We start from the raw sequence: 13,500 nt of genomic DNA, 5'->3' as shown, positions 1-13,500 counted from the left end.
TGTTGAGCTATCTCATCCACATAGTACAATCCATCCCGCTCAGTGCCACGCCCAATAATCTCCCCCGTCCTGATATCCTGAAGAAAACAGAAGTGGGGGTGCATTATCATGGTACAATTGAGCTCTTTTGTAACATGGCTAATAGACAACAGTTTATGAGAAAGAGATGGAACATATAGACAGTTTGAGAGACGAAGAGTAGGAGAAATTTCTATAGTTCCGACTCCTTCAACACGAGTCAAATCACCACTAGCAGTTTGAACATGTGTTTGGGGGAATGTTGATGACTTAATAATATCAGTTTTATCAAAGGTCATCGTATCAGTAGCTCCACAATCAAAAAACCACCCTTCCTCTCTATCTCTGTTATCACAAGAGGTTTGATATGCGGTGGAGAATTTTAGGGAATTTCTACATAATTGGGGAGTGATTTTAGTATTATGTAGAAGATTGAGGTGTTTCTGTAATTTACGAAAACTTAGGGGCGGCAGTTTGCATAAGACGGGGTAAGTTCTGCAATTTAACAAAACCTCGGGGTAGCTTTTGTATTTTACTGGAACTTAGGGGGGCAGATTTTAAGGGATGAGGTATTTTTTGTAAATAAAGAGAAGAATGGGGGATTAGTGTGAAAACACCAAACCCAATACCTCATTTTAATTCCCCATTCCCTTCTCCAGCCGCCTCCCTCTCACGTCTGCTCCCTCCGTTCTGCCCAGCTGGGGACGTCCGATCCGCGGCCACCACCGTTGCTCTCGCGGCCACCGCCTCTGCTTTGGTAGGCCTTTAACCTTTTCCGATTTGTGGTTGCCTTTACGCGATGAAGGGTTTCTTGAGCGATTTTGAGGGCTTCCATCGGCGGTGGTTTGCTGCAAACGGGCTTCCAACCGTGTTGCAGGGCAGTATGTGGTGGCAAGTCTGGTCCCGATCTCTTTCGATGATGAAATGTTGGTGTCGGAGCGGTTGGTTGCCGGCTGCAAGATCTGTAGCCGAGCGGCCTCTCTTCTCATTTTTAAGAAGGCCGATTCGGCTGAGGGAGTTAATTTATTTGAGGTTGTTAGATTTGTGGCTTGAATCTTTCCTGACATATTTTTTTAGGGAAGAAAAAAAATAAGGCTATTGCTGCCTTGATCGATTTGAGGTATTTGGAACAGTGATGAACGATCTTTCCTGACATATTTTTTTAGGGAAGAAAAAAAATAAGGCTATTGCTGCCTTGATCGATTTGAGGTATTTGGAACAGTGATGAACGATTTTTGAGTTCCCAAAATCATGCCTGCTCTGATACCATGTTAAAACATGGTATAAACATATTTGTATAACTAGAAGACATGTTTAGGAGACTGAATTGTTTGTGTTGTATTGCTTGCTTTCTTTGAGTATTACAAGCTCTTTTTATAGGGTTACAATTGAACCAAATAAGGTAAGTAAGTAAAAAGGAAACATCTATCAAGAATTTTTTTATAAAAAATAAAATGAATTTTCATTTAAAAACTAAATAAAGAAATACATTATATATATATACTATTTTTTTGAAAAATTCCAGTGTGGGCCAGTGCACCCACTGGACCCCCTAACTACGTCATTGGGTGTGTGCACAAAAAGAAACCAAGAATAAAAATGAATCCAGACAATCAGAGCAGCTCACTCCACAAGAACACATGAAGACACGACTCGGACTGAGAAGACATACAACACAGATACATGGAAGCAAAGGAAATGCCTCGCAACTGGAGACTTATATATATATATATATATATATATATATATATGTGTGTGTGTGTGTGTTGATCAATCCCCACCTTTTTCATGTTTACCTCTATTCCTTCTGCCTTCACTCCATCCTGCCCTCGATGCCCCTTATGATGCAAGTTTTATTCTGAGTGAAAGTTAGACCGACATCTTGATTGACAACAATAGCCTTGGCTTCAACACTCTCTCTCAGAAATCAGCTTCATCTTACCATGAAAACAACATAATTCTTTCTCTGAGCATTACTAACCTCTTGATCATTACTAACCTCTTGATCAACATCGCGCTCAATGGTTGACATATATCTGTCTCGATCTTTGAAGCTTATCAAATCTGTGAGCTTGGTTTGACTTGATTTTTGGACGCCCCAGAAGAGTTGCTCCATTGTGCCAAGTTTAGCCCCTTTGAACCCCCTGCCTCAAAAGTATCATTCCAGACACATATATAAATAAAAACACACAAAAAGAGCTCGATCTAAACCTAGACACAACATAAAACTAGAACAAACGTTGGGCTCATCAGCCTCTCCCTAAGGAAATAATGAGAACCACCGCATGCCCCTTAGTTCTAAGCAGAACTACCGCCTCAACCCTCTTCCCCGACCCGCATGCAACTCAAGGCTCTGCCTCAACCCCCCTTTCCCAATAGACGGCCTAAGGCTCTGCCCTTCTCCACCCATCTCCCAACAAGGAAACAAAGATTTTTGTAACGTAACCATCCCCCCAATGAGAACTACCGCCTTGCTCCTCCACTCTCATGGCTCAATGCTTCACCAACGTCCAACTTCTCCCTCCTCCTTCCTTCCCCTCGTGGCCCTTAAACCTCAAACCCAAACAAGAAAGAAAATATTCTTAACAGAGTTGCGGAGCCCCCGCCACCTCCAACCCTAAGGAAGAAACCTAAGTTTCTACGATCAAGGCTCTAGCCCTATACCCAAAAGAAGAGAAAAGAAACCAATGTTCCTTACAAAACACTGGCCCCCTTCCCTTCCCCAAATCTTGCACAACACAACTGGCACTCCCCTTCCCCACCTAAAATCCAAAAATATTGCAGAACATATTGGAGAAAAAAGATTATAGTGGGGCGTAAAAAATAAGTAATCCAAAGATAGCTTTGGTATTAATTTTAGAAGTGAAACAATAAAATAAAATTAGGTTTTCAATTATTATGGATTGTAATGTTAAATAGTACTCTGTCCGTCACACTTCTTTTGACACATTTAATTTGAGCACAAAGATTAAGAATAAAAGGTTAAGAATGTAAAGTGATCTTATTTGATGTGTGTATAGAAAATATGAATCACCTATTATTTTTAAAAAAATATCATTATAAATGAGAAGTAAAAAAAAAATGTATCAAAATAAATGGGGTGAAGTAAGCATGAATATTTATCTATTTTACCTTTATCACCCTTATCAGACAATGAGTGGGCAATGAGACGGAGAGAGGATTTAAAGCTCTATTAGATTAAAGGACCATTTTTGCCCTCGGAACCTTAGCCGCATTACTTCCCATATTAGCAAAATATTTTACGAGTCCGAACTTCCATCATCAAAGGAATTTTCCTCAATCGGATTTTTCTCGAAACCCAAACCTACTAGTGAAACAAACATATAGTATTAAGATTGTGAAGAGCAATATAGAAAACTTCAATTTCAATTTTAAAATTAATTAATCGACATCACCACCACTAATCATTATTCCTGCAACACAAGTCTAGCTTTCACCATTGCCCACACGCTTCAGTCCCTTGTCTCTTCAAACCTCGATTATTCTTGAATTCACATGTACTAATTGCACATTACTATACAAAATTGGCATGTGACGGGCTTAAATTGGTGGTGGGCGTTGGCTTATTTTGGTAGAAGATGGATGAGTTGAAAAAGAAAAATGATTTTGTCTTAGTTTTTCAATCTTCAGTTCCACTCGTCATTACAGTACCAATGAAGAGTGGGAGGTTGATCGTCGGAGAACAAAGTGCTGCAGGATTCCTCGCCGAAAAAATTGTGCTCCTCGATCTTGACGAACCGCGTTTGGTAAATGTTGCTGGCGTCTACAACAACACTCGCCTTGGCCTCCGAGAATCCGCCGTGAGGGCTGTGGTGGTGGAGGATCCCGCCGGAGGAGGTGATGGGGCTGTAGTTGTCCTCGTTCAGAATCGCGCTTGAATCGCTGTCCGAAGATCCATCCTTAAAATCACCGAATACCGCGCCCATCATCTCGTTTTCCTGATGCTCCATCGCGCCTCCTCCCTCGTGAATTTCAACATCGCATTTTTCTTCGGATTCTGACACCGACGCCTCTTCTTTCACGCCGATTTTCCCGTTAAGCTCCCGAATCTATCACAAAAGATTAAACATTTAGTTTATGTTAAAATGAAATTCCATGGAATACATATGTTATTTATGTATACCTGATTGAGCAAAGACTGATTCTCTCTGTGGAGGGACTCGTATTTATGCTTGAGGGCTTCGTGGTTGGCTTTGAGGAGGCCGTAATCTCTCTCCAACTGCTTGGTCTTCCACCGCGCACGGCGGTTCTGAAACCACACGGCCACCTGCCGCGGCTGCAAGCCTAGCTCCTGCGCCAGCTTGACTTTCCTCTCTGGCTCAAGCTTGTTCTCCACCTCAAAATTCTTCTCCAAAGCCTTCACTTGATCCACGCTCAGTCTCCTTTTCTTCTCCGAAATCTGCCCAGATTCTTCCTCCTCCAAACCCTCCAACATTGTCTGAAACTCTCTCGTGTACATCGGATTGCCGCCATGGTTGTGTTCATCCACATCAACTGAAATTTTAAGTAAAAAAAAGTATCAGTAGGCCGACTTTAGCTAGTCAGGGAAAAGGATATCCCCCTATAGAGAGAGAGTCACTAAAAAGTTACCAATTGAGGAAACAAAAATCAATTCTTGATTTTTGCACAATTTTTATCAAACTGTTTGGAGATCATGGAAATAGGGCGTAGGGACAAGAAAACATGGTTTGAATGATTGAGCATTCGTAATAATAATATGCTTCTAAATTAATACACGAAAATTTTCTTACAAAAAGGAAAAGAAAAGTGAAGTACCTGTTGAGTTGGGACAAATGGACATCAAACCACCCAAGGAATCAGAACTGCTGAGTCTCTTCATGCTTTGGAAATAATGGGCACAGAGAAAAAAATAGTGTCTTTCTACTTAATTATTACTTAGAGAAATTGAGAGAGAGGGAGTGTGTGAACTGTGTTTCTCTCAGTTGCTACAAGAAATGGCTGGCAAACTCCCATGAAAACAGACAATCCCAAGAAGAGGCACAGTGTTGCATGCTGTAATAATAATCATTTTGCAGCCTTTTCTCTCTCTTAGGCACTCTGTGTTCCAACTTTTTTATCAGTTCGTCTGCTCGTGCACCCATCAAATGATGAGGGAAAAAAAATAAAAACAAAAACAAAACCCAGTAACCAAGAAACAAAAAAAAAAGATCAAATCTTGGGGCACCCCAGAACAAAAAACTTTATGCACAAGTGATCAAAAGCAGCAGATAATTATCTTTCTCTTTACATTATAGAGAAAATTCAAGAACCACGTTGCAGGGAAATGGTGAGGGGGGGAGGGGGGAGGGGGGAGGTGACTAGTATCAGTACACAGCTGGGTTTGCACAACTTGTGTGTGTTTATATAAAACTAGAATGGGGCTTAATTGTAGTTAGAATTTGACTGGAGTTAAGGTGCATTTGTTTGCAGTGTGGGGTTAGGTTTGGGGTTTTGGGCACTAATGAAATGAACCCCAAATTCAAGGCAAATGCAGTTTCTTGGGCCACCGGCTGAGCCGGTCGTTTTTGACCGGTGCGGCGCGGCTCGTCTTCGGCTGGGGCGAAGCCGCTGCTGGGGATTTGGGTGGCGTCAGCGGATCGTCGAAATTGGAATTCAGTCAGTGGCTTCATTGCGGAATGGGCCGATTCAAACTTACATATACAAAATTTTATGACTTTCATTTTGAAAATTTGTGGAGTTTTCAATTTTAAAACTTGCTTATGACATATTAATACGATAAAAAAGTATTGAAAAAATTATAGGTTTATCACACGATAATACAGATTTATATTGGAAAATATTTATAAAAAAAAAATCATTTTTCAATAATGTCATATTTTTCAATTTTTATCAAATTGACGCATAATGTTTCAATAAATTTATATTAATATCACCACCAATTTTTCAGCATTGAAATATTTATGTGGCCGTTTGAATGTGACGTGGAACTATGCGCTTGCCCTATCCTCCGGAACGACGTCATTTAAAGAAGACGTAATGAGGGCATATTTTCCAAGTCACGTTCAATTTAAGTAGATAGTTCGATGCTAGAAAATTAGTCTCATGACATAATTGAAAAAATATTGAAACATTATGTACCGAGTTGATAAAAATTAAAAAAAAATTATAACATTGAAACATGGCTCAAAGGTATTTATAATTTGAGGAGGTCTCATATACGGACGTTCGCAGGGAGTCCACTCATATATTCTAAGACACTTACAAGTGTCTTATTAGAGTATGAGAGTGTTCGTACCGTGCGGACGTATGAACAAAAGAATTTGTATTTTAATTTTTGTTAGTACTTGCTTATAAATTAGCATTTGCACCCCGTGCAATGCACGAAAAATTATTTTATAATTTTATATTTATATAAAATTAATACCAACTCAATTATCATTTTTATATATATAATAAGAAAATAATTTTGATTTAATATATTAGAGGTGAATATTGAAAAAATAAAAAAATAAAGAAGAAGTTACCATAACAAAAATTAATAGTATTATGAAAGGGCAAAATAAATATGTTCAAAATTGAAAATAAAAATAAAAATAGAAAAGATTGAAAAGTATAGTTATTTAAAAAAAAGGACGATAGAGGAGAGATTTTTTTTTAAAAAAAATTAATCTTTAAATAAATTTAATTTATATATTTTAAATCAAACATTTACATAAAATATAGTATCAAATTAAAGCTCTTATCGTCATCTTTAATTTGATATGCATATAAAATACTTAATGATTTTATTTTTTCTTAATGATTAAATGTGATTATATATATAAAAAAAAAACGAACTAAGGGCCGAGCCTCGTTAAAACCCGAGAGGGGAAAAGCCTTAAAGATGAAAAAGAGTATTCGTCTAACGATTAAAACCTGAGAAGCAGGAGAAAGAAAATAAACAAAAGACAACGTGAACCCGAACTCCGGACTAACCATTGCTCGAGCTTTATTGCCCAAAGCAAAGTTGATCAAAGGCGTCAAGGCACTAGTAGAACTTCGGCCTGACCATCGCCCCAAGGCGCACCCGGACATTCTCCAACCAACAAACAAAAACCACGACTGAAAACCACGGCACTTAAACATACCACACAAGAGACTAACAACAGAAAGGCTTAGAGCAGCCAACATCTAGTTCATCAACGACAAAACCAACTGGACACAAGAGACAACTCCATGCCGATGGTCAACGAGAACAACGGCCATTATAGAGCAACAAACGAGGCACGACCACCTAAGTCCCAGCTCCGAGCTCACCCGAGAGTTGAAAAAAGGCTCGGATGATGCCCCATCCCCAACCTCCAAGAAACCCACCGTACAAACCATATGCGACGTTAAGACCGAAGAAGAGTCCACGAAGTGCACGATAAGAAGCCGACGCCCAAATCTATCATGCGCAAGAGCTTTGCGCAGATCAGGAAAAAACCCTCCAAATGCCTAGCTCGTCAACGAAGGAATCAGCTGGGAATGACCGAGCTCCACGTCAGAGAGGGGGAACAGAAATCTCCTCCCAAACGGAGGGCAATACATGAGGCCAGGCCACCCAAACCCCAACTCCAAGAGCAACCCATGAGAAAACACAGCCGAAATTAAAAAGATGGTGATTTAATTCGCTACACTTCAAAAGTCACGTTAAAATTGCAATCTCGAACTAGTTCGTGATTTTATTTGTCAAAACCCTTATTATAATTACATAACTACGTATCACTTAATTTTCAAATTAATTTGCAATTGGAATTCGCCTTTTTAATATATTTTTTAATATATTATAGATTATAGATTATGGATATAGATTATAGATAGTCGTATTTCTTTTTGCCGGTGGGTTAGATAATCGTATTTAAGTTCGAGTAGAAGCCTAAAAGAATATATATCTCTGTGCACTTCATTTATGCATTCGTCAAAAGTTGGTTTTTTGATGTCTAGAGCGGTAAATGCTGTTGATTTGAGCCTGAACAAGAAAAGGCTGGTTGGTGAAAGTGGATTTTGGGAAGGAGGGTCGTGGGTGTGGAGGGTGGAGTGGAGGAGGGAGTTAAGGGAGAGGGAGAAAGGGTTTGCGGAGGATCTCCAGTTGGTTATAGCTGATTTTGTTCCTTGTGTAGATGTAATAGACGGATGGAACTGGAAGGCGACACCAGATGGATGCTTCACAATCAAGTCGGCATATGAAATTGTGGCAAAAACAAGAGAGGAGCAACAAGTTTTACCTTTGGAGATGGCAAAGGTTTGGAAGGCCCCAACACCAAATAAAGCCAAGGTGACGGCATGGAGATGTCTTAGAAACAGATTGGCAACATGTGATAATCTGAGTAGAAGAAATGTCCAGATCAGCGTGGAGGAGAGATGGTGCAATGCCTGTGTTTCTAGTGAGGAAACGACGGAACACCTGTTCCTCTATTGTCCTAAAGCAGCGGCGGTGTGGGACCAGATCTTTCAATGGCTTGACATCAAAACGGCAAATCCGAGAGGTATTTTTCAACACTTCATTTCTTTCATTGCGGCTGGAAAAAAGAAGAGAGAAAGAAGACTGCTTAAAGCTTTGTGGGTGGGAACAGTGTGGTTGCTCTGGGAAAGCAGGAATGATAGTCGTTTCCGGGACAAGGCTTGGGATATTGATAGACTTGTTTTACAGATTAAGGGGAGACTTTGGAGTTGGAACGAGGCCTACAAAATCGTGGAGTTAGGAATTACTTTTACTTCTTGGTGTTCCAAAGACTTCAAACTTGTTTTGTTGTTTTGATTGGCATTCCTGATGCCTTGATCCCTTTTCTTTTAATAAAATTTTTACTTTACTGATCAAAAAAAAAAAAAAAAATGCTGTTGATTTTTAACTTTCCATTGTTCCACTTACAAAAAAAGGTACAACTTTTTTTTTTTTTGAGAGGGAAAATAAAGGGTACAACTTTGATTTACGAAAAGCACTGATCTAATTTGCGTATCCCCACGTTTTTGTTTAACTTTATAAATGGTTCATGTGATGTGTAGATATAGTATACAAAGAGATACATAGTCCACATCTATCTCGAATAATAAATATTCTGTTTAACTACTCAAAATAGTATTATATTCAATGTAATTACATGAACTTCTATCGTGGAAAGTACGATTATATTTTTATTTTTTCTGAAAAATGTAAATAGAATCCATGTGACACGCTACCAAAGCAACAGAATTTCTTTGCTAGAGGCTAGGAAACCATTTTTAGAGGTTGGCGAATGACATGCCTTTCTATTCATTCTAAATTTTAATTTAGTGAATACAACTCTACTATAATGCATGAAAATATTTTTATATTTATATAAATTAATGCCGACTCAATTATTATATTTTAAATATCATAAAAAATTAATTTTAATTAAATATATTTGAACTGAATATTGAAAAAATAAAAAATAATTCACAATAATAAAAATTGAGATTATGAAAAGACAACAAAAAAGTTAAAAAACTAAAAAAAAAATCAAAAAATAGATTTTTTTTTCTAAAAAAAGATGAGAGAGGAGATATATTTTTTTAAAATTTTAATCTTTATATAAGCATAACATTTACATTTTAAATCAAATATTTACTTAGCCTATATCGAATTAATTCCGTCGGTGATTTGTGACGGAAACCTTTTCGTTGGTAAATTCATCGGAATCCGACAACATTTCTTGTAGTGGCTATTATCGTGATCTTTAATTTGATATGCATATTAAGTATTTTATAATTAGTTGCATTTCATAATCTTAGAAATAAATAGGACAAAAGAAAGAAGATAGAAAAAGAATTAAAGAAATAAAAAAAAAATTTAAATAACCCTTCAATTTTACTAAAGCTACAAAATTGTCACTTAATTTTAAAATTAATTTAAAACTGATTTCAAATTAAAATCTTAGCTTTTTAGTATATTATAAATATGTGAATCTACTTAGTAAAATTCCTTATGGTTATCTAGTTGGTGGAGCTGTTCACGAACCTTCAATTAAATTAGTGCACGAGTCTTAAACAAGTCGAGCTCGCGTAACATAATAAGTAAGAAGTTTTTCTTAAATTTTTAACGAGTTCGGCCGCGAACATCAAATATACAATCATCTAATGAATTGGGCTTGAGCTCAAGATCGAATTCGACATTATCGAGTATCACATGAGCTGAGTTCAAGCTCTGTAAGTGGGTTAAAAGCCGAGATCGATCAATGTATGAATTCTATGTAGAACACGTATGAATTCGCTATGTAAATGTATGAATTGCGAAAAATAAAATTTTTGCTACCTATGAGATTCGAACTCAGGACCATGAATTCATTCTACAAGGTGATGAATCAAGCTTAGATCATCATCTAAGGACTGAAAATGGTTTGAAAATAGTTCTAATTTTAAATTTTAAGAGGTGTTTTTATTTTAACTCACCATTATATAGGGGCGGAGTCAGAGGCAGTGGGGTCACTGGACCACCCTGGGATTTTGTGATTTTCGTAGGGGTATCATAGTAATTTCACATATATATTAATAAAAATAGAAAAACATAGTTTTGGGATTATTTTTAATGGGAATACCCTAGCCTCTGGAAATTTTTACATTCTTAGTTTAATTTTTTTTATTTAATTATTAGTTTAAAAAAAAAAAAAATTGGATCTCCTTGAGTCGAAAGTCTGTCTCCGCCCCTGCTTATTGATCATTATTTTATTAGCAACAAAATTACCACAACTAACATGGTGTAATCATAGCATAAATAGTAAACAGAGTATCGTATCCACGAGGACTGATAAATGAAAATACTTTAAGTAATCCTATCAAGACTCTACTAATATCCAGGCAAAACACCAAGATAAATGAATGAATAATAAAACAGAGCAAATAAAAATCAAATATAAAATCAGATAAAAAACGACTGACCCTAGGGATGTAAATTCATCAATCAAATTCACATAATTAACCTATTAATCCTTATTACCAGTTTAATCCAACTATGATGACAGATCACACATATAATTAATTACTCTCGCTAGAGCAGCAATGACAGTAGATTAGTAAATTATCTATCTTCGTTCGGTCTCAAGAAAATCTACTAACTCTCAATAGCTCCTAAGAATAGCTCGATACGATCCATCTATCTCCGTTAGGTCTCAAGGTTAAAATCATATCATACATTCCTGAATCCGCTAAACAGTTATCTCCGTTAGGTCTCAAACCGAATAGCTACACATGCAAATTATTGGCCAGATAATCCACAAGAAATCAAGCATAAAGAATTATGAATCATAAATTGGAAGGCAAAAAAAAAAAAAAAAAAAAAAAAAAAAAAAAATTGGAAGGCAAAAAGTATTAACAAATGAATCACATGAATTCAATTAACTATTTACAAACCCTATAATCATATTAAAAACTTAGCCATACATAAGAAAATAAATCAAAAGCATAATAAATAAGAAAGCAATAATAAAATCTGAATTATATAAAACCCGGAATGAATGTTGAATGACAGCTGAAATCTTGTAGGAAAAATAAAGCTAATTCTAAAACCTAGAAAGCAATGAAAGTTTAAAGCTATTAAATTGAGAATTAAAGTCTGGACCCCTAAATAGGTCAATAATGAGCCCTATTTATAGTCTCAGGGAAAAACCCAGTACAAAACTCGAAAATAACTAAGAAAAAAGCAAAAAATTAAAAAAACGCGGACGAAACGGCGACGTGAACGGCGGTCGCCATTTTCGTGCTAAAAAAACGGTGGACGCCGTTTCTCCAGAGCAAAGCAAAACGAGACAGAAAATTCGGCGGGTAACTCGGCGACCACCGTTTTTCTTCACATAAATAATAAAATTCGGCGACCTACTACATCGGTCGCAATTTCTGGACTACTGCGCGCGATGTTTTTGTTTCGGTCATATCTTCCTCTTCCGAACTCCGATTTGCAATTCGTTTGCTCTCACGAACTCCTCTTGAGACGAACTATAACTTCTATTTCAGATCATTTTTCCAAATTCGATCTCAAGATTCTTGTAAATTCCTATAAAATTGACATCATATGAACACTAAAAACGATGTTCAATGAACAGCCATCGAACCCCCCAGCCTCCAAAAGTTCAACAAATTATTTTTACTTTCAACAACATTAACTGCCATGTTCAATATTCAATGTTCAATTATATATATATATATATATATATATATATATGGTTAGGTTTAATTGAGATTTCTAAATATTTTGAGAAACGTTGAACAAATCAATAATTGTGATGAACATGTTAATAATATTGATGAACACGAGTTAGAATCCTGGAGTGAACATATTAAATAAAATATGCCGCATTCATCAAAATTATATACATATCCATAAAAAAAATTCAGCGAAATTGATAGCTATTAGATTGCATAAAATAAATGGATGAGATCTAATCTCAATTCTATAAATATGTATAAATCTCAATTGAACCTTTCTATATATATATATATATATATATATATATATATATATATATATATGGGTGAAATAAAATAAAATCACCTCTTAAAATATAAAATATGAATAATTTTCAACCCTTAGATCATCAAGACTTACGATTGATTCATCACTTTGTTGAATATATTCATGGTATTGAGTTCGAATCAAATACGGAGCAAAAATTTTAATTTTTAAAATTCAGACATTTATACAATGAATTCATACATATTTCACATCAAATTTTGATATTTATACATAATTTTTTTAAAAAATTAAATTTTAACCGTAAATTATTGATAGACTAATGGTATAAATTTTTCTTTTATCTTTAATCTAACAAGTTTCTCTATATATATATATTTAAGTAAATATGTATGAACAGATTTATGGAAAGATGTGCATGGCAACAAGAAAAAAAAAATTGGAACTTTATTTGTTCCCCTCATGGGGAAAAATTGACGATATACAATGATGGTAGATTCATGAATTTATTGATAGTTGTAGTTGTCACAAAAGCAAAGTGCCCATTTCATGAAATGTGGTCCATTTAGTTTCTACCTAGAAAAATATTGACCATCCTTTATGACTACTTTTGCCAAAAAAATTGTGACATGGTCACACAATCAGATTGTAAAGAGCACTGCATAAAGTTTATGGCCAAAAGCCGATTTTTATACTGTAAAAGTCGGTATAATTTTGCACTACAATCACGTACATGAATGATTATTTCTGTATGTAAATTACTGTTTTTTGGATGTATAATACAGTACCCCTCAACATAACATGCTGGGAACTTAATGAAATATCTTAATTCTAGTTTTGATAATACCAAAATCAATAGATTTTAATTGTAATAGAATAGAACTGTTCGAACTCAAGTGTTAGAATTCTTTCTCTAGTTTAGATTGCTGTTCTGAAGACTGAAGACTGAAGAACGAAGGAATGAAGACTGAAGACTGAAGATGTCGACTGATGTAACAAATAAGGCTAAGTCAAACATTGATATTTGACTTATCAGTCGAAGGATCAGTTTTGACTGA

General features: G+C 35.9%; 1 protein-coding gene across 1 annotated transcript; it reads right to left on the bottom strand.

Moving 5' to 3' along the window:
* Positions 1-3,389: 3,389 nt before the first annotated feature.
* LOC131004030 (homeobox-leucine zipper protein ATHB-6-like) lies at positions 3,390-5,465 on the bottom strand. Its single transcript, XM_057930600.1, has 3 exons — positions 4,816-5,465; positions 4,163-4,533; positions 3,390-4,088 (listed from the first exon to the last, which is right to left on the bottom strand). The coding sequence occupies exons 1-3, from the start codon at positions 4,877-4,879 to the stop codon at positions 3,666-3,668; spliced, it is 858 nt and encodes a 285-aa protein (XP_057786583.1). The 5' UTR covers positions 4,880-5,465; the 3' UTR covers positions 3,390-3,665.
* Positions 5,466-13,500: the final 8,035 nt, after the last annotated feature.

This window comes from Salvia miltiorrhiza, unplaced genomic scaffold, assembly GCF_028751815.1.
Source record: "Salvia miltiorrhiza cultivar Shanhuang (shh) unplaced genomic scaffold, IMPLAD_Smil_shh original_scaffold_305, whole genome shotgun sequence".
Lineage (NCBI taxonomy): Eukaryota > Viridiplantae > Streptophyta > Magnoliopsida > Lamiales > Lamiaceae > Salvia > Salvia miltiorrhiza.
This window is presented reverse-complemented; position numbering and strand designations above follow the sequence as displayed.